The sequence below is a fragment of the Emydura macquarii genome, unplaced genomic scaffold (genome assembly GCF_026122565.2).
Source record: "Emydura macquarii macquarii isolate MOO-44397 ecotype Brisbane River unplaced genomic scaffold, CSIRO-AGI_Emac_v2 contig_2897, whole genome shotgun sequence".
NCBI classification, from domain to species: domain Eukaryota; kingdom Metazoa; phylum Chordata; order Testudines; family Chelidae; genus Emydura; species Emydura macquarii.
The window spans coordinates 49737565-49764492 of record NW_027133034.1 but is presented as its reverse complement, the minus strand read 5'-3'; the positions used below and the strand labels follow the sequence as shown (position 1 = coordinate 49764492).

The window sequence follows — 26928 nt, the reverse complement described above, 5'->3', positions numbered from 1 at the left end:
CCAGCTCTGAAACAGCTGCAATAACGATGGCAGGTCCCAGCACACTGGGGATGTGTAGTCTTAAAAACTACTAACCCATTTTCTGTGTTTAAAAACCCCTCTACTTTTCTGCCAAGACCTGGGCTTATGATGCTCAGATTTCCCTGCAATAGTTGAGAGGCTGGCAAACATCACTCCACAAGAACTAAGCAGGGAGAGACCCATGACCCCAGGTCTTGGCAGATAGATGAAGGAGGAAGCAATTTTCAAATATAAGCGTATTTCAGATTTTCAGTGCATGCCTGCGCTGCGCCTGCTGTGGCTGGTTTTGGAAGGGAGACCTTACTCTGTTTGCCTACTATTTCGCTGACATGGGGAGAGCCCCTGGAGATGTGCTTGTGTGGCCAGCACGAGTCAGGAACTGAGCATTATGCCTTTAAGAGAAGCACATGACGTGTGGGATCCGCTTGCCAGGCAGAAGAAAATGTCTCCGTGCGGCTTAGCTGTGGCAGAGGCAGAGGACAGAGTTTCCCAGGCCGCCTCCTCCCCGGATGGTTAGGTGAGTGCTGCTGCTGCGGGCTAGGTCAGATCTCACTGGACAGGAGTGAATTGGCTGGCTGGGATCCTGCACAGCGCCGGGAGCACCTGCACACTGTTGTCCTGTGCTGCGGATGGGGCGCTGTGAGCGCCTGCCTGCAGCCTGGGCTGACTGATGTGCTCCGGTCTCACGGGGCTGCTCGGTTAGCACGAACGCGCCAAGTGCTTTGAACAAAGGAAGGGGAAACGTGGCTGTGCCGACAGCAGGGGGCTGCCGCGCTGTGCAGCTTTTCTCCCCCCGCCAGAAATATGAATGAGAGCTGCCATTGTAATGTAGAGCCCCTGGCCACGGGAGCTGGGGCTCCAAACATGCCAAATGTTGCGGGGCCGATGATGCAAGTGTGAGAAATGCCCATGAACCACAGTTCTTTGCCGGAAATGTGGTGGTGTTTCAGGTAGGACTGGGGTGGGCCATGTGATCACCTCAACTGTGGCACTCCAGCACTAATCGCACTTGCCTGGCTGGAAATTTAAGGTGCTTCTGCTCCACTGGAAATTGATGGCAGTTTTCCAACTGGCTTTTGAATTGAAGAGTTTTTGGTTTACCCCTTTTTTAATATTTACTTTCAAACTTCCTTTTTATTCATTATGAGACTTGCATCCTACCGTATAACCTTGATTCTTTAAATAGCATTTTGTGCTATTTGCTTACTTTATACAATTTGATTTTTTTTTTTTTTTTTTACAGTGCCCAAAGAAGCTGAAAAAGCTACAGGAAAGCCAAGAAATGTGCCCCAAGTACTGCATTAAAATGAAACATCTCAAGAGACAGTATGTCTGGCCCTGGGTAAAAAGGTATCTTTAGCTCACCCTTCGTTATTTAGTTATATTATGTTAGTGCCCAAAGGTCCATCAGGATTGAGGTGCTATTGTATCAGGTGCTGGACAAAGTTGTTAGATGACAGGTCCTCGCTCAGCAGAGCTTGCACTTTAATTTAAAACAAGGTGCAACAAGTGAGTAGTCACAAACAATAGGAGGGAAGGTGAAGGTAACAGCAGAACATGTAGTTACATAGGCAATCTATGTACATGACATGATAGTTCTAAAGCAATATTTTATTATACAAATCAGAACCCATCCCAGTCCTCTATCTAGCTGCTTTGCTGAGCCTTCTATGTTTGAAGAGACAGGTTCAGTCTGTCTCAGCATGCAATTGCAACAAAAATATTGACCATCTACAGGAACAATAGTGCAGAAATTTTGATTGCATGATCCTGTCTGTTTGGTAACATGAGGATATCGTGTATACACATTCTTATAATAGAAAACGTACTGGTTTGCAACTTTCTGCAATCAAAGTTCATCCTGTCTTAAACAGATGCTCTACTCCCACATCTCATCCTGGTGGCATTCTTTCATTCTCAGCCATTGAGCTCAGTGGCTTATGTGTATCTGATACAGCTGATTGAGGCCCCAAAGGTAAGAAGACATTTTGTTCCTGCCAGAATACAAACCCTATGCATTCAGTGTTGTGTGTCTTGGAAAAATGCTTTGCAAATATATGACACAGCTGAGCCTTTTCTGAAATACTAATATGGATCCAAAAATGCACAGAACAGGGTGCTGTCCTGAGTTTTAGTGAATGATGGCATAGCTGTTAATTTTCCCTCTAGTTTTGTCTAGTAGTTGTCTTCAGGTATTTCCATATTCTTTAGTATTATTCTTTCACTATTCTATGCAATGCTTTAGAAATGTATGTTCTGAGAGATGTGCCAAGTAATGCTTCCAGTGAAATTTATTGGTGCTCAGTATTCTTACCAGTCTGTTTTCACACCTGGTGCTGGGACAAAGCAACACTTTTTTCTATAACTGGGTGATCATAGAATCATAGAATTGGAAGGGACCTCAGGAGATCATCTAGTTCAACCCCCTGCTCAAAGCAGGACTAACCTCAGCTAAATAATCCCAGCGAGGGTTTTGTCAAGCCGCAGCTCAAAAACCTCTAAAGATGGAGATTCCACCACCTCTCTAGGTAACACATTCCAGTGCTTCACCACCCTCCTAGTGAAAAACTTTTTCCTAATGTCCAACCTAGATTTCCCCCACTGCAATTTGAAACCTTATTTTGCTCCTTGTTCTGTCATCTGCCACCACTGAGAACAGCCTAGCTCCATCCTCCCTGGAACACCCTTTCAGGTAGTTAAAGGCTGCTATCAAATCCCCCCTCATTCTTCTCTTTTGCTAACTAAACAAGCCTAGTTCCCTCAGCCTCTCCTCATAAGTCCTGTGCTCCAGCCCCCTAATCATTTTTGTTGTCCTCCACTGGACTCTCTCCAACTTGTCCACATCCTTTTTGTAGTGGGGGGCCCAAAACTGGACACACTACTCCAAATGCAGCCCCACCAATGCCGAATAGAGGGGAATAATCACTTCCCGCGATCTGCTGGCAATGTTCCTACTAATACAGCCCAATATGCTGTTAGCCTTCTTGGCAACCAGGGCACACTGCTGACTCATATCCAGCTTCTTATCCACTGTAACCCCCAGGTCCTTTTCTGCAGAACTGCTGCCTAGCTCATCGGTCCCCAGTCTGTAGCTGTGTATGGGATTCTTCCGTCCAAAGTGCAGGACTCTGCACTTGTCCTTGTTGAACCTCATCAGATTTCTTTTGGCCCAATCCTCCAGTTTGTTTAGGTCCTTCTGTACCCTGGAAGATGGTAGATATCCTATCCCTACTCCCCCTATCTTAGTGTCATCTGCAAACTTGCTGAGGGTGCAATCTACCCCATCCTCCAGATCATTAATGAAGATGTTGAACAAAACCGGCCTCAGCACCGACCACTGGGGCACTCCGCTTGTGACCGGCTGCCAGCTAGACATGGAGTCATTGATCACTACTCATTGAGCCCTATGCTCTAGCCAGTTCTCTATGTATTTTATAGTCCATTCATCCAACCCGTACTTCTTTAACTTACTGTCTCTCACAGTATTCTTATCAGCATCAAAAGCTTTGCTAAAGTCAAGGTATATCATGTCCACTGCCTTCCCCACATCCACAGAGCCAGTCACCTCATCATAGAAAGCAATCAGGTTGGTCAGGCATGACTTTCCCTTGGTGAATCCATGTTGACTGTTCCTGATCACCTTCCTCTCTACTAAGTGCCTTAAAATGGATTCCTTGAGGACCTGCTCCATGATTTTTCCAGGGATTGAGGTGAGGCTGACCGCTCTGTAGTTCTCTGGATCCTCTTTCGTCCCTTACTTGAAGATGGGCACTATATTTGCTTTTTTTAAAGTCATCAGGGACCTCCCCCAATTGCCACGAGCTTTCAAAGATAATAGCTAATGGCTCTGAAATCACATCAGCCAACTCCCTCAGCACCCTTGGGTGCATTGCATCTAGCCCCATGGACTTGTATATGTTCAATCTTTCTAAACAGTCTTGGACCTGTTCCTTCAGCACTGCAGGATGTTTACCTCCTTCCCATTCTGTGCCGCCCAGTGCGGTAGTCTGGGAGCTGGCCTGATGGTGAAAGGGTAAGGGTCTCATTAACAGGAGAGACTATACCAATATTTATGGAGGATTGAGAAGGTAAGGCAGTTATATCCAGTACTGAGTCTTACTGGTTATAGCCTCCAAGATTAAAATAGTGCAAAAGCAACTCATGTTCCTCTCGTAACTTGAGGGGAAACAATAATGCCTTTGCATATATGGCTTGCACAACCTGATGACTGTTTTACTTTGGAAAGTGTTCTTTATAGTGATAAGTTTAAGGGAGTAGGTTGTCTAGCCAAAGGCCCTATTTAGCACTCTACTTAAGCTACACTCTCATTCAACTCAATGAGTTATGACTCAAACCATAAGTGCTGAGTAAGGAACTTGGTACAGTAGCCTGCTGTTTAAACCACTTTTAGACAAAAGGTGGTTATTTAACAGAGATTACTTCTATCTGCTATTTCTCCTCCACAAATATGAAAATGATGGTTTGTTAGAGTAACACTGCTTTTCCTTCAACAGGTTCTTCTGACAACTCACTGTGGAATTTGTCAAACCTACATTGACTTAGTTTTCAAAAATTTTCAGTTGTTGACCTATTTTTAAAGTGATGGAGAGACAAGGTGGATGAGGTAGTATCTTTTATTGGATCAACTACTTTTGGTGGAAGAGACAAGTTTCAGAGCTTCACTGTGTTTTTCTTCAGGCCTGGGGAAGATAACCCACATGTCTGAGCTAAATACAACTTGGGACGGATTACTAAACATGAGGAATTCACACATGCTGTAGGAAACCACTGAACATGGAATGGGCAATAAGGTTAACACGCAGTAGTACATGGTACAGATTGTTGTAATGAGCCATAAAACCAGTGTCTATTTCATCCATGGTTTTTAGTGTCCAGCAGAATTATGAATTTAAGTTCCCAAACTTGTCTTTTGAAGGTTTGTGCAGGTTTCCTGTGAGGACTGAGGTCGTATATGGAGTGATTGCTGTGTGTAAAATGTTCACCCATGGATGGTATGATGTTTTTGTCTTATTTTTCTGAGTTAATTCAATACTTTAAACTGATGATCATTTATAGAAAAAATGGACCAAGTTACAGCAATGAAAAGATATCTAACTAACATTGTATATCTTTACACACAACTCTTCTCCCAAAAGAGGAGTGGAGAGAAAGCTATTACTCTGTAAAATTACATTTCACTCAAATTGCTTTTAATCAATTTGAACTCTTTGAATGTACAAGTCAAAAATCCTTCAAGACAAACTGTGAGACACTTATTAAATATCTACAAAATATTGGCAGTGGAGCAGTTCTCTTAAAACTGTAGCAATTAATACTTAATACTCAGGTTCTAACAAACTTTTGGAAAGACAATCCAAGAGGGAAAACTACTGCTTCTATTGTAATTGAATACTTTAGTTACATTACTGTCATTTCACAGTAAAATCTGACTAGTCTTTGCAATGGTATTTTATTTAATGTTTAATATCAAGATCTGGTTATTTCTGTCAAGACTCTAGATTTGCAAGCATGGGGCATTATCTTTTTTTCATTTGTCCTTTCCACCCACTATAGTTCCCTTTCCTTTACTAAGTTATGAGGCTTCATATATGCTACCTTCCTTCACGGGCAGAGGGGGTGAGAAAAATGTTAGCTAATGCTAGAAGGGCAAAGTGTTGCAGAAATAGGCAAATAAAAGGGAAGGTGCTGTTTTCATCTGAACTTTGAAAGAAGACAACTGCAGGATCAGGTACTGAAGGAAAAATTTTCAAGGGACCTATGAGGTTGACAAGCAAACCAGTTTTTGGACATAACTGATTTACATGATTATCTGCCTGAACCACTGATCTGAAAAGTAAGTATTTGCTAGCAGCAGTGAAATACAGTACCTGTAATTCCTTTGTTGTGGTGATGCAGGTTCACCAGGTTCTTACTGCATATGCATGGACAGGAATACATTTCTCTTTGCAAGGAAAGTACTTTCCTCATTTCAGATCAAACCTCTCCTTTAAGAAATAACATCTTTTTTTACAAACTATTTTGTTGCATTTTTCTAGTAACGTTTTTTTGTTTTTTTTTTTAAAAAGGATACTTGGAAAATTAAGTTCCTCCCTTAACTATAACAAAAGCTTCAGAATGCCTTGGAATACAAGTCACACTTCTGGAGCTACAGCTTCAGAAATGACTATGTTAATTTGTTACCATGGAATATAGTCTTACAGAAAAGTGCTAGCACTTAACTATTCTGGTAATTGTGATGTCTTCAATTTACCTGTAGATTATATAACAATATTGTGTACAAAGACTAATGTTAAATTATCTTTGAAGACATCAAAATATTACAGAATTGAACAGTTACTATGGACAGTCGAGCATTTCGAGAAATAACTGTTCAAAATATTAGCTCTGAGCGAGGTATTTTTCAGTCGCTGCTTTCAGATTATTAAACAAAGGCTTTAAACTACAACATTAATCAAAGCATGGTTATTTCATTATACCCTCCTGTGGCTGTGATGAAGAAAAGAAATGCTAAGATGAATGACTGGCAGCTGTTCTGGCCTCAGCAGTCTATTTGCTATTGGACAGTTTAGCGGTGGTAAACTAGGTGGATGTTAAGTCTGCTCACTGGTCCCCCTTTCCAGGGGCAGAAATATCAGGACATTTTAACCTGAATGAAAATAATTAGGAAAGTGTCCTAATTTTGAAGAGAACTCCCACATCCAACATATTGATAAGTTAATGTCAAGAATCACACAATTTAAATTGACAATATTTTGTTTATTGTGTTTAAGAACATAGTCAATAAATATCAAGTTTTCAGTTTGTTTTGCAATCCTTTTGCACTGAAAGGATGATTTTTTTTCCCCTGGCATGTAAGCTCCATTGCCAGCAATGGGTGCATCAGAACAGCCAGCCTCAAGAGGATAATAAATACTTTAATACTCTTAGACAGCGGGTTTCTGAACATACCCCCTTCTAAAATGGTATGTTACAGATTTACTACACAAGTCGGACAACAGATTCTTCACAGAAGAAAATGACTTTACTACAAACTGTCCTCTGAACATTATTCCTTTACCAACAGTGGCCATTTATTTCATGGAACACAGTATTTAGAAATACAAAGTAGACAGGGATTGTTAAAAATATCAGGAATTTAATTTCATATATGAAGAGTAAATTGAGATGCATGTGATCAGTACTGAACTGTATGAATTTAGTTGTGGTGTGCCTCTTGCTAAATTTCAAAGCAATTTGGACCAGACATACACAAGAGAGGAAAAGGCAGCATTTAAAAATCTCTTGCATGGTTTTGTCGGGTTTTTTGCTTGTTAGAATATTAAAAAAATAATCTGCATAAGTCTGAACCATTAAAAGCAAATCAGAAAATAGTTTTAATTTCAGTGGACTATTGTGTTAAAAAATAAACACACAAAGAAAATTCCTTCCCTTAACGAGCATCACATTCAAGCACTTTCATTTGAACATCCCTCTAAGCAAAACCTGCATCAGTCTGATTTATTCATTGCTTATTCATTTAAAAGTGTTTTAAAAAAGCGTGAACACTAGTATAAACCAAATAAGACTACAGTTAAACTTGTATACATCTTTCAATCTTGAGAGTATTCACATCTGTATATTACTTATCACCCAACTTCTAATTTAGCAAAAAATAAATTCTCTCCAACTCTTTATATACATGAATCATCCTGCTCTGGAACTCAGCATTTCATTCTGTAGTCCCTCTAACCCAAGGCATAACTTTGGGTGCATCTTTCTGTGTTTTAGCTTCCTGGAAGCTTTCAGCAAACCTCTCTCTTGCTTTATCCCAGTTCTTTTTGTTCTTGCTTTTGACAATCTGAACATCTTCAACTGAAGCTGGTCTACTTGTACCCAAGCCTGCATGCATCTTGTGTATCTGAAGCTGGATCTGTCAAACATATTGAAAAGTGTTAATTATGAATTCCATACTTCAACATTACTGTACATCTATCAAGTTTTGCAACATTAAGAAACCTGTTATTCTGTTTAGGCTCCAAAAATAAAAATACCCAAAATCAAGAATACATACAACCTGAAGAACACTGAATTCGTGTTAGTAAGTCTGCTACTCACACAATTCATTTTAGAGAGCTGCAAAAAAACAAACCCCAAACCCTGAACTTGTTAGATGCTGAACGATGTAAACAAACACGAGGATGCAAACAGTTTATTTTTTAGATCTGTGAGGCACAGTCCACCCTCTTCTTTTCCTTGCACGTGCCAGATTCTGACTATAACATAGCACCCACTACCCTAAAATCCAAATCCCATATCTATTCCCCAGTCCGCACTCTGCTGCCCCACGAGGACCCTCTCATCTTTGTAAGCCCTGGCATAGCAGCTGTGCAGGGTGCAGAAGGGGTACATTGGGGGAGGTGCAGCAAAACAGTGCTGCACAGATTCTGGGCAGCTCGGCTGCCCGTAGGCAACCGGAACTTGAACAGAACTTCCCACAGCTCTCGAAGTTGCACTTTTTTGGTGGGAGTTGCGGGAAGGAGGCCAGGGCAGCCCAAAACTGGAAGAATGCAACAGTGGCTTAAAGCCACCTCAGGTCTTCTCCACTCCTCCCTCCACTGGTTGCAAGTTCTGAGCTACGCCACTGCGAGGCACAGCAAAGTATCTTATCCAGAGTCTCTCTTCTAAAATATTTGCATGCCCTCGATAATAGGTGGAACAAAAAAGAAATTTCAGTCTTCCTCTAGGCTGTGTGTGAAACATTAACTGACCTAGTGATTAGCTGTCTTATCTCCCCCAGCCCCAACCTCAATTCCCTAACAAACAATATACACACTGCTAACATTTTCCCAAGAAGCACAGCAACTATTGATATATAATTTCAAAATACATGATTAATAATTTAATAGTAAGTAACTGCCCTGCTAAAATTCCCCACAGCCAGTTCTCTGAAATCCTGTAAGTTCCTCATGACTTATAATGAAACTAGCATTTTCAGTGCAAATGAATTTTTATATTTCTGTGTAACTTGTAAAGCAAAAGTCGAATAACCTACTGGATCCTTCATTCCGCCGCCATCCTTGCCTAGCCCTTCTCCTTTTTTCCATCCCATCTTCTCCAGCATTTTACGACCTTTGTTGCTATCACTGATTTCACTTTAAAGGAAATTAAAGTTAGTTAATACACAAAAGGGACAAAACACAGAATTTTAACTCTATTTCTAACTGGGGCCAAATTTTCAAGTGTGTGCACAACTGCTGCTCCTGCAAACTAGGCAACTGCACTTGCAAGCATGGTATGCAAGCATGAGGGGTTGTATATGTTCATGTCTGCCTCTAGACTATGCTGAAACTTTGTTCAATTTCTGTTGGAATTCACAAAATCTGTTTTAAGAATGAAGTGACCTTTTTGTAGTATACACTAGCCTCACTAAAATCGATTTAGTCTCTGTTGTGAAAATTGTCATTTTAAGTGAAGGTTTTGTTCTAATCGTGGCTAGCAATATTTTCATTAACAAAAATTTAAAAAATTATCAGCAGTCAGAAGCGATGCATGGAGGAGGCATGTGGGGTTATGTGCCTCCCCCCCCCACATTTGCTGCTTGGCTTGTATTGAGCATGCTCACATGGATGGAGCATGCTCGGTAACACTGCTGAAGCCGGCTCCCCTCACTCTACCTCTCCCACTATCAGCAGGCACAGGTTGTCTCTGTCAATAGTAACTTTTGTTCCCCAAATTAATTGCCTCCATAGATCCTCACTGTACAGGTTAAGTCCCTGGCAGCTTGACACCCTGTACTATCATTACAAACCCTACACATCCCATATCCAGAGCCCTTGGTTTCCCTATCCCAAACCACCAACCTCTCTCGGCTTCCATCATGACAACCATCAAAACCCTCTTGTGTCCACCAAGCCCTAGTGTCCTACCTACAAGTTTACCCATTTGACAGCCTTTACTTGCCTTGTCTTCCTGTGCCCTGGGTTTATCATTAATCTCCTCTTTAAACAGCACAATAGGAAATGTCTACACAAAAATACTTTGTTGCCTTATAACTAGGTTTGGCTCAAAGGTATATTCTACAAATATAATCAGAAGAAAAAACAGGGATATCACCAGTTAAGGCTACCTTAACATCCAGAGCAACGCCAATATCTCATGCCTTACCACCCAAACTTCATAATCCTCAAAGGCTTATTTGCCACAACATACTTCCTTGAAATTTCAACATACTGCTCCCCATAATTGCATACATTCAATTCCTCTAAACCACATTCAAATACAGAATCTTACGGATAATCTTGGTGAGATTATGACTTGTCATAATTAAGTGTGTGAAACAATGTGATTTAGAAGAAATGGATATATTGCATTGAGTGGTTGCATGTTGGAGATGAAAGGAAGTTCTGGATGAAGAGTCTGAAGAAGGATGATATAGCTGAGGTTAGTCCTGCTTTGAGCAGGGGGTTGGACTAGATGACCTCCTGAGGGTCCCTTCCAACTCTAATATTCTATGATTCTATAAGTGTGGATGTTACAATTGATAAGGCACAGGAACTGAGGTTGTTGTGGATATTAATGTAGTTTAACTGGTTATTTCCTTGACTTATGCAAAGTTAAAGTTTTTTGTGTGGGTTAATGGTAGCCTAATGTGAATTTGGGAGTCAGTGCAGTAACCTAATATATTATTTTACAGAGCTCTCTTACACTGTATGTTCAGCCCAACTGATATCAAAACAGGTTACCATTATAAATTCACTTTATCACCACCTATAAATGTGCACAAAAGGTTTGCTGTGTATCAGCAGAGCATGGAATAAGTTTTTACACACTTACAGATGGACAGAAGCTGGAGTATCATCCCTTTGAAATGTCCCCTCACTTCCAATGGTCTCCCTGCGTTTTCCTGCTCTGTCTTTGTAATTTGGATTTTTCACTGCTTTGTTGTCTTCATAGTCTGTATTCTTTACAAACACAAGAATTCCAATGGGGCAAAGAGATATTAGTGACTGGCTTAAAATGCTAATTTTTTGAAACCTGTTTTACTTTTCACCAAACTAGAATAGCTTCACCATATTTTATTAATTCAAAACCTCATGACTAAATACTATAGAATTCTACTTCAGTAATTCTATGCTGCCACCATCACATGATGTGTTATTAGCAAATACATCAGTTTTATGACAGTTTAATTAAAACAATATAATCTCTCTATAGTACCATGTTCCTGCAGTAATTAAATGCATGTGATCTCCTGGCATGAAGAGTCAAATCCCTCATATTACGCGCAAAACCATACTGACAAACCACTGGGAATTTCATGTGCTGCAATTTTATATCTCTGAGTAGTGTCCCAGGAATCTTGCTACCCAGGAATCTTGCCACCCATTATTGTCAATTTCTACAGAATAATTGAGATTCTATACTTGTACAGGTTCTGTGTTGATGACATTTGATTAGTTACTAAAGTCAAAGGACCCTGAAGACATCCTATTCCCCACATGAATGTGCACTACAGAGGAGCTGGTTGTGACTCCATGTTAAGGTTTGGTTCTAAAATGTCCTTTTAGAATGCACACATGTACACACACGTTATATATATAATACAGCCTGTGTATATAAATACATGCACACAGACCTGTAGCATGCCTATATATATGCACATTATGTGTGTGTACACAACACATGCACCACATAGAGAGAGAGAGAGAGAGAGAGATGGATATATATGCTACACTATTGACTGAAACAATATTATGCCCCCACACCCCCAGTTTTGTACTATAGCATGGAAAAAAATAAAACAATAGTTAAAACATGGCATCTTTTAAGATAACTGCTTAAGTGAGACCCAAAGAACCTTCAGATAAGCTTCAGAACACTTCAAGTATTTCTTTATGAGATGGTGGAAATAAGAGACATTTAATATATATATTTTAAAATCCTGTCTCTCCTCCCATCATTTCTTCTCCATTGCTTTTCCTTTTTCTCCTTCCTTATTCCTCAGGCTTCCTCCTTCCAACTCTAGCTTTTGCTGAACTTCAGTGCTCCTTTCCCAGCTTGTAGTAAGCAAATCACAGGATCTCTCATCTTCAAAGGGGCAGAAATCTGGCTTTACTCTCAAATCACTACAACTGATCATTTTTTGCCTGAGCCCCCATGACAGAACTTCCATCCCCCCCACGTCTCTTCCTCTTTGGAAGATATTTATTTATAAGATAGCCGCTATAATTAGTGTGTAAGACTAGAAGGTCTCATTAAATCAGCATACTTTTAAAAAGTTGCATGTTTGAAAACTTTCCCTATTAAAATATAGTGTTTAAACTAGGAATCACAGAGTAGATACAAACTCCACAAAGTTCAAGCACTTCGTAAACACTTTTATTGTGAACTTACCTGTAAACCATATTTTACCCGTATTTTTTTTAATGCTTTTCTTCTAACTATTTCTCTCTCTTCTTTGCTCAGTGCTGGACAAGCTAAAAGGGAGAACACAACACCAGATTTAATTGGCTAATAAAGTAACACTGTTTTGAAGTATAGACAGAATTAATATTGTAGAAAATTTTGTTCTAACTAGTGTTGTTTTATGGCTGCTAAAATGATGAATTATCAATACAACTGAGTACAAGCACTTCCTTTGTCAGGACACCAATAAGTTCCAGCATGGCAGCAGACAACCCTTCAATATTCAGCTGGAGGACTTTTAAGTGTCCACCTATTACTAGAGAATCATCCCGGAACCGGTTTGACCGAGATCTGTGGCTTGAACATCGCTGATAAGAATGCTGTAGCTTGGCTTGACTGAATTACATAAGCCAAATAATAAATAATAATAGTATAACCACTGGATATAATAGATTTAAGATTCCTTTGTTTTATTTTTGTGTTCCTAGATCCTAAACAAAAACTGGTAGCTGCAATAATATGAACAATTGGGATTGTTGTATTTCTGTTACAAGTTAATTTCAAGAACACAATGCTTCTAAATAACACAAATCTTTTAACATATGTATTTATATATATATACTCTATGTATATGTACTGAGAGGAAAATACACCACATAGTATAGAAATGTACCCAGTTGACAACAGTTTTCTTTTTTGTAACTATTTGAAATACGACTACCTTGTTCAGAAAAACGGGTAACTATTTTACATCCTATTTTATTTTCAATTAATTTTGTAATGAAAAGAGTTACTGTCAATACCATATCCAGCAATATTATCACTTACCAGAAGATTCCTTTTTCTTATCGAGACGAAGATGTGCTCTGACCTGTCCTGGTTCACATCCATCACAGGTGTCGCTGCCAGGATGTATGTGGAAGGATAGTACAGTTTCTCCAATCTTTACTTCATCCCCATGTTCCAGAACATAGGGGTCACATTTTATTTTAGGCTATAGAAAAAGAATAATACAATTTTGTCAGCTGTATTTATTAGAATAACAGATAAAATGCATCATTACATGTATTTCATGAATACTGCTTATATGTGAGTCATTTAGTTTTGTCTAGTACATAATGACACATTTAAATTGGTATCTCAGTAATCTAGCTACATTTTTAACTCGAGCAAATTTCCCATAATTTCTAATACAAAATAAATATGAAAATTTACCACAAGTACACCTAAAAACTGCAGAGAAGCAACGAAATTATCAATGCATTGAAGAAAAGCCACTCAGTAAAATCATCAGTGGTGATATGTAAGTCAGAATTTCCTTTAATATGACCATATGGCTGATATACTTTTCTATAATACAATATATGTACCTAGTTTCCTAATCACAGTAAATTGCAATGCTCACCTGTAGAATCTGATTTCCATTAACAACTGTGCCATTCTGACTGCCTTGATCCACAAGAACATAATTTTGCAATTCATGGTCAAAATATACTTCTGCATGAAACTAGAAAAATAGAAGAAGTGAAATAAAATGTTTCTACTGCACAGCATATTTATATATATCAACAAATTCCAGGATTTATTTTAGTGGTCCATTAACACACCTCTGGTACTGTAAGTTAAGTCACACAGTTGCAGGCTGACTAGACCAAATTGAGATGTGCATGAACAGAAACTAGTATCTCTAGAATACTAAATTCCATATTGTAAGCACAACAGTATTTTGTAGATTGGGCCATATAGTTTTACAATAGGGAACAATCATGCAATGGCAGAGAGATCGATGAAGATGACCTCATAGATCTTTTCTGTCTCTAGGTTCTATGAGATGGCTAAACCTGGAGGTTTTTAATGATTTTATTTTAATCTTTTTTTTTTTAAAAATGTAAATTAAAAAGTGATCCAGAAAGCAACAAAATGCTGCCAACTATTTGCAGGTGAAGGAAAACAATTTAGTGACACTAACTTTCTATGGTTCCACTGGTAAGTCACTTAACTTCTCCCTGCCTTAGTTTCCTCATGTGTAAACTGAGAATAACGCCTGACCTCATGGTGTTATACTACATTAGTTTGAGATTCTTGCATGATAGGCATTTTAAAGCAACTCAACTGCCAACAAAGATTTGGTGAATTTGGTTATTCACACCAAGAGGTAAATAAAAAAAGAATTATGGTGTTACAGAGAAATAAAGAGATGCCAACCTTGTTCTGAGACTTACGGATGTTTATGAAAAAAAGTAGGGAGGTTGCTTGGACCAGCAGCAATTAACGAAGCTAAATACGGGTAGAGGGTCTGGAGTAGCATTTGAACACTTGCAGTGCAATTCAGTGCTTACAGAGTAACTGGGGCCTCACTTCTTTTCTCCCCCCATTGCAGAAATCACAACCTCTCTCCCCTTCCCTCTGAAAAAAATGGTTACTAACCTTCTGTAACTGTTGTTCTTTGAGATGCGTTGCTTATGTCCATTCCAAGTCGGTGAGTGCATACTTCATGCACAGTCGCCAGAAGGTTTTTCCCTTAGTGGTATCCTCACTGTTGTCTCTAGTGCCCTCTGGAGCTGCGCCTGATGGTGCCATATATAAGGCTCAGCGGACCCCCTGCCTCTTCAGTTCCTTCTTGCCAGCTGACTCCAACAGCGGAGTAGGCAGATGGGTCTTGGAATGGACATGAGCAACACGTCTTGAAGAACAATAGTTACAGAAGGTTAGTAACCATTTCTTCTTCTGAGAGTGTTTGGCTCATGTTGATTCTAAGTAGGTGACCCTCAAGATGTTACATTGGAGGAGGGATCGGAGTTCAAAGCCCCGCAGATTGTAGTACTGCTCTGCCAAAAGAAGCATCATCTTTGGCATGTTGTTTAATAGCGTAGAGTACAGCGAAGGTATGAATAGATGACCAGGTTGCTGCTCTGCAAACGTCCTGGATTGGGACTTGGACCAGGAATGCCGCCAAAGACGCCTGTGCCCTTGTGGAATGAGCTGTCAATGCTGGGGCAAGCACCCTTGCCAAGTCATAACACGTCTGCATATACGATGTGATCCATGAAGAAATTCTTTAGATGGAACAGGGTGGCCTTTCATTCTAGCTGCTATTGCTATGAAAAGTGGTGGTGTTTTCCTGAATGGTTTTGTCCTCTCAATATAGAAGGCCAAGGCACACCTGACATCCAGAGAATGCTGCCCATGCTCCCAACTATTGGCATGTGGTTTTGGGTAGAAGACCGGGAGGAATATGTCTTGGTTTGTATGAAATTTGGAAACCACCTTTGGAAGGAAGGCTGGGTGAGGGCAAAGTTGAACCTTGTCCTTGAAGAAAGTTGTGTAAGAAGACTCCGACATGAGAGCCTTGAGTTCAGACACCCTCCAGGTCAAAGTTATGGCCACTAGAAAAGCTATCTTCCAGGGTAGATAGATAGCTGTTGTTAAGGGCTCAAATGAAAATACCTTCAGCCTTGACAGCATAAGGTTAAGGTTCCATTGCGGAAATCAGCTGATGTATATGAGCATATAGCCTGTCCAGGTTCTTAAGGAAACACCCAACTATGGGGTTAGTGAAGACTGAATGGCCTGCAACCCACGGGTGAAGTGCCAATATGGCAGCCAAGTGGACTTTTATTGATGACATCTATTGCTTCAGATGTAACAAACAGTCCAAGATAGAGGGTATTGAAGACAACATAGGTGGGATGCCCTTCTGAGCCACCCAAATAAAAAAAAAAAATCTCTGCCATTTAGCTAGGCAAGTGGCCTTCGTGGAAGGATTTCTGCTTCTAAGGAGGACCTCTCTAACTGGTTCTGAGCATGCCAGTTCCAGAGGGTTCAGCCATGGAGCTTCCAGGCTGTGAAATGAAGAGACTCACAGTTGGGGTGCTGAAGGCTGCCATTGTCCTGGGTGATCAGGTCCCGAACTAAAGGCAGAGTGATTGGGGCTTCCACTGAGAAGTTAAGCATGGTGTACAAGTATTGGTGTACAAGTGGCCAAGCTGGGGCTATCAGAATCACAGAGGATCCTTCCTTCTTGATCTTCAGCAGAACCTTGTGAAGGAGTGGGATAGGCAGGAACACACAGAACAGCTGCCCCGTCCACAGGATGAGAAATATATCAGCAATTGATTCTGTGATTCTGGAAGGTGCAGAACTGCAGGCACTTCCTGCTGAGCCCTGTTGTGAACAAGTCTATGCAGGAAACTCTCCATTTTTGGAAGATGTTGCTCACCACATCTGGGCGAACAGACCACTTGTGACTGAAAAAGGATCTGCTGAGGCTGTCCGCCAATTTGTTCTGAGCTCTAGGAAGGGCGGATGCCTCCAGGTGTTTCAATCGAGCAATGCAAAAATTCCATAGTCTAAGGGCTTCCTGGCACAGGGGAAAGGAGTGTGCTACACCCTGTCTGTTTATATAAAATATCACTGTTGTATTGTCTGTTGTGACTGAAACACACTTGCCTTCCAGATGGACTGGTATGGCCTGACAGGCCAGCTGTACCGCTCTCCATTCTCTTACACTGATGTGGAATAAGAGCTCTGCGTGAGACCAAAGACTGAGTCCTGAGCTCCCCAGCCCATCACCGAGGCATCCGTCCGTAGGCACAGGGAGTGGTGATGTGTGGAGAAATGTACTCCTCCGCATACCATGCACAGGTTGAGCCACCAATCTAGGGTTTCAATTACCGAGGAGGAAAATGAGACTACTCTGTGTGTTCCCAAGACAGATGATACATTGAGGCTAGCCACGCCTGAAGTGGCCTGAGGCATAATCTTGCATGCTGAACTACACATGTGCCCTAATAGCTTCAGGCAATTTTGAGCCATGGTGATGGGGTACCGTTTTAAGTCCTCTATGATGCCACATAGGGACAGGAAACAAGATTCTGGGAAGAATGCCCTGGCCTGACATTAGTCTAACACAGCTTCAATGAATTCTATCCTCTGCATTGGTGTGAGAGTCGACTTTTGCTCATTTACCAAGAGCCCCAGGACTGTCAAATGTTGACCTTATAAGGTTCACATCTGCCTCCACCTGCACCATGGTGCATCCCTGGACTAGCCAGTCATCAAGATCAGGATAGACTTGTACCTTCCACTTCCTCAGGAACACAGCAACTACTGCCATACACTTGCTGAATACACAAGGGGCTGCAAATAGGCCAAAAGGTAGGACTGTGAACTGATCGTGGGTCCGACTGACTTCGAATCAGAGAAACCTCCTGCGACTTGGGACGATGACCACATGGAAGTACGTGTCCTGCAAGTCGAGTGTGGCACACCAATCCCTTGGATCCAGAGAGGGAATAATGAAGGCCAAAGAAACCATGTGGAATCTCAGCTTCTTTGTGAATTTGTTGAGGTTTCACAGGGAGGGTCTGAACCTGCCTTTGGCTTTTGGGATTAAGAAATATCGGGAATAAAATCTCTTGCTCTTCAGCTCCCAAGGAACCTCCAACCGCTCCTATTCTTATGAGAGCTTGCACCTCTTGTAGTAGAATTTGCTTATGAGAGGGATCCCTGAAGAGGGATGGAAGAGAATTGGAGCGAGTAACCCAGTTCCACGGTGCATAGTACCCAGCATTCTGATGTGATCTGGGCCCATGCATGGTAGAAATGAGATAGGCAGTCCGAATATAAAAAGGGTGGTGGATCCAAGTCTCTGATTGATGCATTGTCCTGAAGTGCACCCTCAAAAGTTTTGTTTGGAACTGGAGAATTGCCTCGCAGTCCAGGCCTTTGACTGGAGGAAACGTGAGGAGGCCTCCTCCTGTAATTCTTACCCCTCTTTAGATTATAGTCTTGCCTACGTTGGGATTGATAAAACCCAGGCAGGGGTTGAGGTTTGAAATATCTCCGTTGAGGTGTCAGAGTGTGAAGGCCTAGGGACTTCATAGCCTTAAGGACTCATGGGCTACCTTGAAGTTTAGAATCAGTCTGTTCAGAGAACAGTGCTGGTCCCTCAAAGGGGAGGTCTTGAATAGTTTGCTGGAACTCATGAGGGAGGCCCGAGTCTTGTAGCTAAGAACTTCTTTGCATGGCTATGCCAGATGACATGGTATGAGCTGCTGCATCTGCCAAGACGATTGCTGCCTGGAATGCTGCCTTACCCTCATCTACTAGGGCTATGAATTCCAACATGGAGTCTAGTGGTATTGATTTCACGAACTTAGAGATGGAACCTCAAGAGTTAAAAGTGTACCTGCTTAAGATCACTTGCTGGTTAACAATGCGGAGTTGGAGCCCCCCAGTAGAGTACACCATCCTACCAAAAAAGGTCCAACTTCTTAGCATCTTTGGCCTTTGGCATGGGGCCCTGCTGACCCAGCCTCTCACGCTCATACACCACTACAAGCGATCCCGGTGGAGGATGGGTGTAAAGGTACTTATGATCCTGGGAGGGCACAAAGTATTTTCTCTCCACCCTCTTTGCCGTAGGAGGCAAAGAGGCTGTAGTTTGCCATTGTGACCTCGTCGTGTCACTTACGGTCTTTATTAATGGCAAAGCAACTATGGAGGGACTCACTGGGGCTAAAATATCAACCATGGAGTCTTCACTCTCCGAGACCTACTCTATTTGGAGCCCCATGTTCTGTGCCACCCTGCGCAACAGGTCCTGGTGAGCCCTGCTATTAGCCACAGTAGGCGCAGCCTCTTCTGCTCCATCCAGGGATGAAGCACCAGCAGCAGCTCTGACGGGCACCGTGCCCTATCTTGACCTTCGGCATCCAAGAGGTCCTGTGGTATTGGTTCCTTGTCCTCAGTGCCAAAGTCAAGGTCCTATTCTGTGCCAGGCTCAATGCCGGGTTCGGTGCTATACGGTATGTTCCCAACTGCATGAGTTGGTAGGGTTCTGCTCTTGGAAACAAGAGAGCAACTGTTCAGAGTGAGACCCCTGTGCCTGGTGGAATGCCCACGGAGTCCAGAATGGCAATTGGGCCGGCATCTGCCACTGGGGAGGCCAAGGCACAGAGAGGGGTTGTGCCATCTCAACCATCTGCTGTCTGCCTGAACGGTGCCAGTTCCTTCTTGACCTGTATGACTCCGCCTCCGGTGCCAGGTGAGTAGTGTTGCGGGGAGGGCAACTGTGGCATCATGGACAGCTTGTCTATAGACTATACCAGGAGCTTTTTTGAACCCAAAGGTCTGGGGTCCTGGTCTTGATACCACCCAGTAGGGGATGTCAGTGTCATGCCCTCTATGAGCTCTCTCGCTGCCTCAAAGGTCTCAGCTATGAAGGGGAGCTGAAACTCCTCCTCGTGGCTCTCCTTGGGTGGGGAGTTCAAGGGCACTACACATCAGCATTGCCGGAGTCAATGGTACCAAGGGTCCGTGACTGGAGTGGCCTGACGTGGGTTGCACAGCACTCATGCCTTTATGCCCACGTGTTTTCAGCATTGGCGAGCATCCTATCTACCTTCTTTTGCTTTTTATGCAGGACCAGGGATTGAGAGTGGTGCCATGTCTCGCCATGTGAAGCATCCCTGGGTGCCAGTGATATATGCTGGTGCTAAGCGTCCTTCCTCAGTGCCATATCTCTTACGGATGCTGGCGTGCTCCACAACGAAGCCGAAGTGCTGGGTCTTGGTTCCACTGGCTTTTGCTCTGAGGATCAGAGACCTGCCTCCATTAGGATAAATTTAAGTCCTGGATTATTTCTTTTTTGGTTCTGGGGTGGAAACCCCCACAGATCTTGCAGCGATCCCTCTGATAGATCTCTCCAAGGCACTTGAGACAGGTTGAATGCAGATCATTTCTTGGCATAGGTTTCTTACAGGCCCCACATGGCTTAAAGCCAAGGGACTGAGGCATGCCCTGGGGATCGGGATTTGGGGGGGGGGGGGGGGGGGAAGATCCTGATAAGCAGGATCCTTACTAATCTATCTATACTAATCTATCACTACTAACATTAATGTAAACTATTTACAGATATGTATGAAAAGAGGAAGAGCTTGCTGAGGCAAGGGAAGAGCAATATTCCAGCGACGGTCATGGGCAGTAAGGAGGAACGGAAGAGGCAGGGTGTCAGCAGGGCCCTATATTGGGTGCCATGATGGTGCGACTCCAGGGGGCACCAGAGCTGACTCTACAAATACCACTTGGGGAAAAAGCTTCCAACAGCTGTGCATGTGGCGTGCACACACACCTACTTGAAATCAACATGAGCAAGCACTTGAAAAAGAACCAGGAGCCTTGCCCCCCCAACACCCCTCCACTCTATGGTCAAGAGGTAGCTGACCCTCCCTTGTTGTGTCCCTGAACCTGCCACCCCCAAAACAGGGAAAATGGTAGGATTGGCCCTAGGAAAGCTACCCTCTAATGCCACCTAAAGCCTTTAATTACACTGGGTAGTCCTGGGCCTGGAGCACCTTCCTGGATGATCCTCCTCCTTTGTTATGTTCCCTCTCTCCTCCTGTCCTTCTGGTTTCTCCCCCCAGCAGACTATGCAGCAAGGATCTGATACAAGGCAAGCTGCAGTGATAGTCAATGGAGTTTGGGGTGCAGGATTCACAGCTCAAGCCACAAGCTGCATGTTGCACTCCAGTTGTCCAGTGTGGCGCCTGCTAGTGCACTCCATGTCCAGCAGGGTCCACATGGGGCAGTTAGAGCACAACATACCAACTGTGCACCCATGAATCTAACAATGCCCCAAATGATTCAAAATCATTGTGGTGTGCCTCTTATCAGACCTTCACTGCACAGTCTGCACACGTGCCACAAGGGTGGTGGTAAAGAATGAGACCCCACACTATGGGCTGTTGGTCGGACCCAAGCCGTGATGAGACAGACTCACTTTTTTTAAAATGTGCACACTTTGTAGATTTAAAACCTGATTTAATAATTTCATAATTACATGTAAAAATCAGGATTATGAAAAATAGCATTAACATCTCTATATTGGGCTGCTATATATTCCTGATACACACAATACTTTCCCAAAGGTTCATTAATAGTCATCAATCACTTAACCATCAGAGGAGTGAGGTTTTGGAACTATCTTCCAATAGGAACAGTGGGGGAAACAACCTAACTAATTTTAAAATAGAGCTTGATACATTTATGAACAGGATTATAGGACAAGATTGGACTTTTTCCTTCCAGTAGGGTTCCTTCCAGACTTATGATACTACCAATATAAAATGGATTTTCACTATTTTCAGTGGAAACCACTTAATTGGGATGCTGGTAAATGGCATGGCTGATTAACTGGAGTGACTGTCAGGAAACAGATTCAGTAAAATGAGTTTCAAATACTACAAGCAAAAGAAAACTGGTAGATCTAGTTTGTTTAAATAGCTTATCTGGTTCTGTCTGAATCCTATTTACAATAGTTTACAGGTGTAAAGGGTGTTGACATAGCCTAAATGTCAAACTTGAAATCAATGTTCTCATTTCATATTGCTTTTCTTAGTAATCCTAAATACTAACTAGTTGTCCCAAATATGCCATTACACATGTAATATCATTACACATACAATATCTCAGCTAACTCAAAGAATTCAAAAAAAAAAAAAATCAACATTTATATTGTGGATTTTTAAGTTTTTCATTTCACTCAACTTCAAAGTTCAAATTAAATTGCTGGTTTTGGTCAGTTTTACTTTGTTTTACATTCACTGGGACAGTGCTGCACTGTTTCCAAATCTGCAGGGAAATTATTAAAACATTCCTCTACTCAAAGATTGATTACAAAATACTTTTTAATATAAGGGTTGGCAAGACACAAACAAAAATTTTGGCCTAGTTTTTTGACAGTGTTCTTTTAAATTCCTTGATCTATGAGAACACAAAAATAACTGAATTTAAGAATTACCTTACTGACTCCAACTTCTGGAATCTGGAGGGTATGTTCCATATCTTTCTCTCTGTAAAAACAGATAGTTAATTAACTTGATTTTTGTCATTCATAATTCTGTAGCTTACATCATTGTACCAGAGAGATTTGAGATACTTCACATTAATTTGGTTGGTTTAATTTCTTAAAGTTTTTAATATAAATCAGTGACAAGATACATACTTCATACAAATTGTAATATCAAATCACAATAGTCCTTTCTGAATTAATCAAGAACCTTTACAGAAAGCTATTGTGATGCAATATATGATGGGGATAAATTATGTTATTGTGCTTGTTACTTCTTTCTATAAATACTAACCCAAGCATCAGACAGTTAACATACAATAAAGCTGAATCTTTAAACACTCATCAGGGAGAAATGCTGATCCCACACAAGACACAAGGCCTGTAAGAAAATGGCTTGGATTGTGACGAGGCCACACAGGGGAATCCTGCATCCTTTGTGCTCTTCAGTTGGTCTCCACAGTGGTATTTAGGACAAAAGTATGCATTTCTAGCATCAGTCAGGGGATATGACCATTGGAACTATAAACTACCCTAGATCCCTTGGCCAAAATTCCCATATAGTGGACTGCCATTATAGTCGGGGAGCCTATTGTAGTAACTGAGTGACTGTACAGCTACTAAAGGACCTGGGGACACAAGTTGAGAGTTAGGGGGAATTTCTCCAATCTCCACACAGGTGCATATTGCAATGTCCATTTACTGAGCTTGTAGAATCAAATCCTATATACATATAGCACCATCAAAATGCCACCAGCACACTATACAGCTGAAGGAGAAATTTTGGCAAACACCACTGGGCATATCACTACTCTTGCATAAAATGCATCCAAGAGAACTCTGATATCCACAAGGAGCAGACAGGACATTTTGAAGATCTCATCCAAAAGATACCCATGCAAAATAAACAAACTCAATTTATGTATTTCAGAGAGATGAAGAGTTGAGTCAACCCTGCTGGAATCTGAATGTGTGAAGAGACCAGGGTTCCATCAAAAATATCCGACATGCTTCACTCTGAATTTCTGAAGTATATATTTTTACTTGTGAAAGAAGCACTTAGTGGCCTCAAAGTTATTTACCTTTGGAAGGTGACACTAGCTTTCACTGAACTCACTAGAGTCAATCACACTGCACTCATTTGCAATCTTACTGGTTAATACTGTACCAAACTTCAGAATTACTAATGAAAGAAGATGAACAGAAACCTCATGACTCATCACACAACTTTTCAATGCCAGACATGAACCAGGACTGCATAGATTCCAGTCAAATTTACCTTCCAATTGTAGCAGCTTTCACAGCCGTGATGATATAAAGTGATCCAGTCTGCAGTACTGGTGATCTAATTACAATTACTCTGATACAGGGAGGCCAAATTCTCTCTTCATCTATATTTATAACAAATAAGCATTAGTAAAAAGCAAAGCCTACTGTGATATCACAATCCCCTAACTTTTCAGATGCTTGAGAAGGATTTAGCCATACCTCAACTGCAATTACTTCGTATTGTCTGGCAAAATCCTGACAGAAAAACTTTGATTAAGCTATTCTTTAAAAGGCCTATTTGTGCATTTCCAGACCAAATTATCAGTCAGAAATGTTTTTTCTCAATGCATTGGAATAGGCTAACTTTGATTACTTGCATGTACTGAAGTGCATATTTATTTCAATCCGCATAAAAAGTAAGTTTGTATAATTTATTGACGTGCTATTAATTTATGGTGTATTAGGGATAGTTGATTAGGGATAAAACATCTTTAAAATGTAGTTCTACTCTGAAAATACAAAGTATATATATAGTAAATATAAATATTTAAAAATACATTATTCAACAAACATGCTCCTTATTTTTATTGAGTTGTATTTGATTACTTTAGTAACTGAAGTTTAGTTTTTACTACTTTTCAGCACTTACAAAAGCATTACAGCTAAGGGAAAATGAGCTGCATTCTGTTCCTTCTTGTACATCAAGAGAATTATTAACTGAATTCCAATTGCGGGGGTAAATTCTGTGTCTTCAGGTACACGTGCAACAGCATTGTCTTTATTGAGGTTGAGCAGGTATAAATGAGGGCACAATTTGAAGACACTGGGTTACACAGATGCAAGGGTAGAAATCAGCCTGCAGTTTTTTGGGGTTTTTTTATTTCTCTGGTGTTGATGCACAAGCAAGAAGGAATACAGCTGGACTTTCAGATCCTAGGTGGAGTTTGCAGAATTGATAGTTAGAAAAGCATTTTTTAATAAGTAAAAGGAGACAAATTAACCAAGGTGTCAGAAGGCAAAAAGGACCAAATTACCAAGATGCTATTTTTGCAGTCACTTTTCAGACTAGTGTGTTCTAAGGATTTATTTATACCAAAAGAATCTGATGGTCAGAGATTACCATGCATGTAATTCTGACATTTACTGAATATCACCAAAACTTACCTCTGAAGTCAATGCTCTAAAATGAAACTGCAATATCATACCAGTTACATGGGATTCATTATCAAATAATAATTATACTAGAATTCTCAACCAGTTATGGTGGAGTTCATTTCATCTATATAAAGCCTAAGTAGCCTGGCTCTAGTTGAGTGAAGGAAGGATGTGAGATGGAATTTCCTAACTGTAGCCAGGTCATGGGGTTGCAGTACAAGCCCCTTGCAGCTACTACTCAAATCTGTGGGTTTGAACAACAGCTGCAGCCCCTCCATGCACTTTTCTGTAACGTTTATGGGCCAGAGGATCTGTATAAAGGCAGATCTTGTGACCTCTTCCACAAGACAGTGGGGCTGAACACCTTTACATTACCCTATCTGGGGCCAATATGAAGACACTTTGGCAATGACTACACACTGCACTATGAGCTAGGGGTGTGATTCCCAGCTTGCATACCTATACTCATGTTAGCTCTCATCTGAACTAGCACACTAGAAATAGTACGGCAGCCATGGTAGCATGGGCAGTGGCAGCACCGGCTAGCAGCCCTGAGCACAAACCTACCTGAACCCTGTGGGTATGTACTTGGGGCAGCTAGCCTATGCTGCTGTTGCCAATGCCTCTGTAGTTCACTACTATTTTTAGCGCACTAGCTCAGATAAGAGCTAATGCAAGTATGTGTATGCAAGCTGGGAATCACACATCTTAGCTCGTAGTGTTGACATTCTTTTCTGTAGCCCAAAGGGGTATAGAGGCCTCCCTGTACATCCACTCCCTCCCTAGCCACTTAAACATGGCCAAAGTAGGACTTCAAGTAGTCTGGAGGGACTTGTGCTCAACCTCTGCAATGTACATAAGCTTCGCCCTTAGTGGATTATATGGTATTTATATGGAAAAAATTTATCAGTAGCAACAGAAGTTCTATGCACTAATTGGAGAATTGATCCCAGAAAGTACTGTAAACATAGGTCTGATCTTCATTTTAGTATACATAGATTACATTCTCTAGTGCATATCTATTACAGCATTAATTCCCTGTCCAGAAGCTCCTGTTACAATTTTCTCTACAAAAACAATATTCAGTCTACGTAAGCAGAGAAAGAGCATCATGTTAACATCACAAAATAACGAAGATATACCCATATGACAGATTTTACAAGAACAAAATCCATATTTGTTTTTAGTCCTAACACCACCGGAAGGAAAGAGTGGGAAGAACACAATAAATATTGGCTAAGCTTTTATATTTCACTGAAGACAACAGTTTTTAAAGCTAATTCTCAAGTCATCCCTTTTCAGTTTTATTTTTATGAGTCTATCATTTTCTTATAGTTTGCTCTTATTTATTTACTGGACTTCTGGAAAAACTATAGAAAATACTGTATATAAAAGCCATAATAATTCACCTTCATTTTCAGAGTCTTCTGAATTTACACTCTCTTCACTTGTTACTTCATCTTCACTGCTATACTCCTCACATTCAGAGTCAGTAATTTCACCTTCTTCTGGCTCACTGTCCGTCTCTATTATTTTACTGTCATCCATAAATGTAGTGATATCTTGTGTTTTTCTGTTAAGATGTGAATTTATACTATCTGTGATAACTGATTCTTTGCCTGTTAGTCTGTTTCTTATATCAAATTCCACTTTAGCCTTCTTTCTTGCATTTGGAGACTCCTCCTCAGTAGAACTTATTTGCTCATTAGTGGTGGAAAGGCAATTCAGACTTCTGGGTGATTTCTGCTCTTCTGTGTCCAAATCCTGGAGAGGATTTACAGAAATCAAACTTGAGGAATTTAACATTATCTTTAGGGATGGAATTCTTTTAATCTCTATAAATAGCATGGATTTAAATCCTTCACTAGATGTTATTTTATAACTACTATCAAGAGATTTTTAAATCAAGAAACTTGTTTGCATGTGAGAGAGAAGTTCCAGATGACACCTTTCACCCATGTCAAGTTTATCCAAGATCTTACGGCTATCTTCAGTTCCTGATGTTGTAACTATCACTCTCTTCTTCTAATCCCTTCGCTGACCCCTCTTTCTTCGCAACAAGCTTCAGGATTCTTGTCCTCACTTTGAAAGACCTGTGCAAATCCATCCCAAATACATGTCTGTTCTGCTTTCATCTCTCTTAATTTCTCTTTCCCCCCTCACTCAATTCCTATGCTCCTTCCAAACTTCCTTAATGGTTCTTCATCATCCCTTCCTCCTATTGCTGT

At 41.1% G+C, this 26928-nt stretch overlaps 1 protein-coding gene, 1 long non-coding RNA gene and 1 other non-coding gene across 5 annotated transcripts in view; 2 read left to right on the top strand and 1 right to left on the bottom strand.

Moving 5' to 3' along the window:
- Positions 1–254: 254 nt before the first annotated feature.
- LOC137167249 (uncharacterized) lies at positions 255–6799 on the top strand. Of its 2 annotated transcripts, XR_010924070.1 has the most exons (4): positions 255–538; positions 1265–1371; positions 1896–1996; positions 4536–6799. It is a non-coding gene; the product is annotated as an uncharacterized lncRNA (long non-coding RNA). The 2 variants fall into 2 exon arrangements; XR_010924071.1 differs by lacking the exon at positions 1896–1996 and having other exon boundaries at positions 265–538.
- On the top strand, positions 4095–4215 carry LOC137167263 (small nucleolar RNA SNORA47). Its single transcript, XR_010924076.1, has one exon. It is a non-coding gene; the product is annotated as a small nucleolar RNA SNORA47 (small nucleolar RNA).
- The window catches only part of AGGF1 (angiogenic factor with G-patch and FHA domains 1), a 44355-nt gene continuing 24204 nt past the window's right edge, over positions 6778–26928 (bottom strand). The window contains exons 6-14 of one of the 2 annotated variants that reach the window (XM_067569339.1): positions 26110–26464; positions 23556–23667; positions 22229–22280; positions 13832–13933; positions 13255–13420; positions 12415–12497; positions 10855–10982; positions 9074–9173; positions 6778–7951 (exon numbers count right to left, since the gene is read on the bottom strand). In XM_067569339.1, coding sequence (XP_067425440.1) covers positions 7751–7951; positions 9074–9173; positions 10855–10982; positions 12415–12497; positions 13255–13420; positions 13832–13933; positions 22229–22280; positions 23556–23667; positions 26110–26464 — 1299 coding nt within the window. In that variant the 3' untranslated portion in view covers positions 6778–7750. The remainder of the gene's footprint in view (positions 7952–9073; positions 9174–10854; positions 10983–12414; positions 12498–13254; positions 13421–13831; positions 13934–22228; positions 22281–23555; positions 23668–26109; positions 26465–26928) is intronic. The other variant, XM_067569340.1, reaches the window with a different exon arrangement.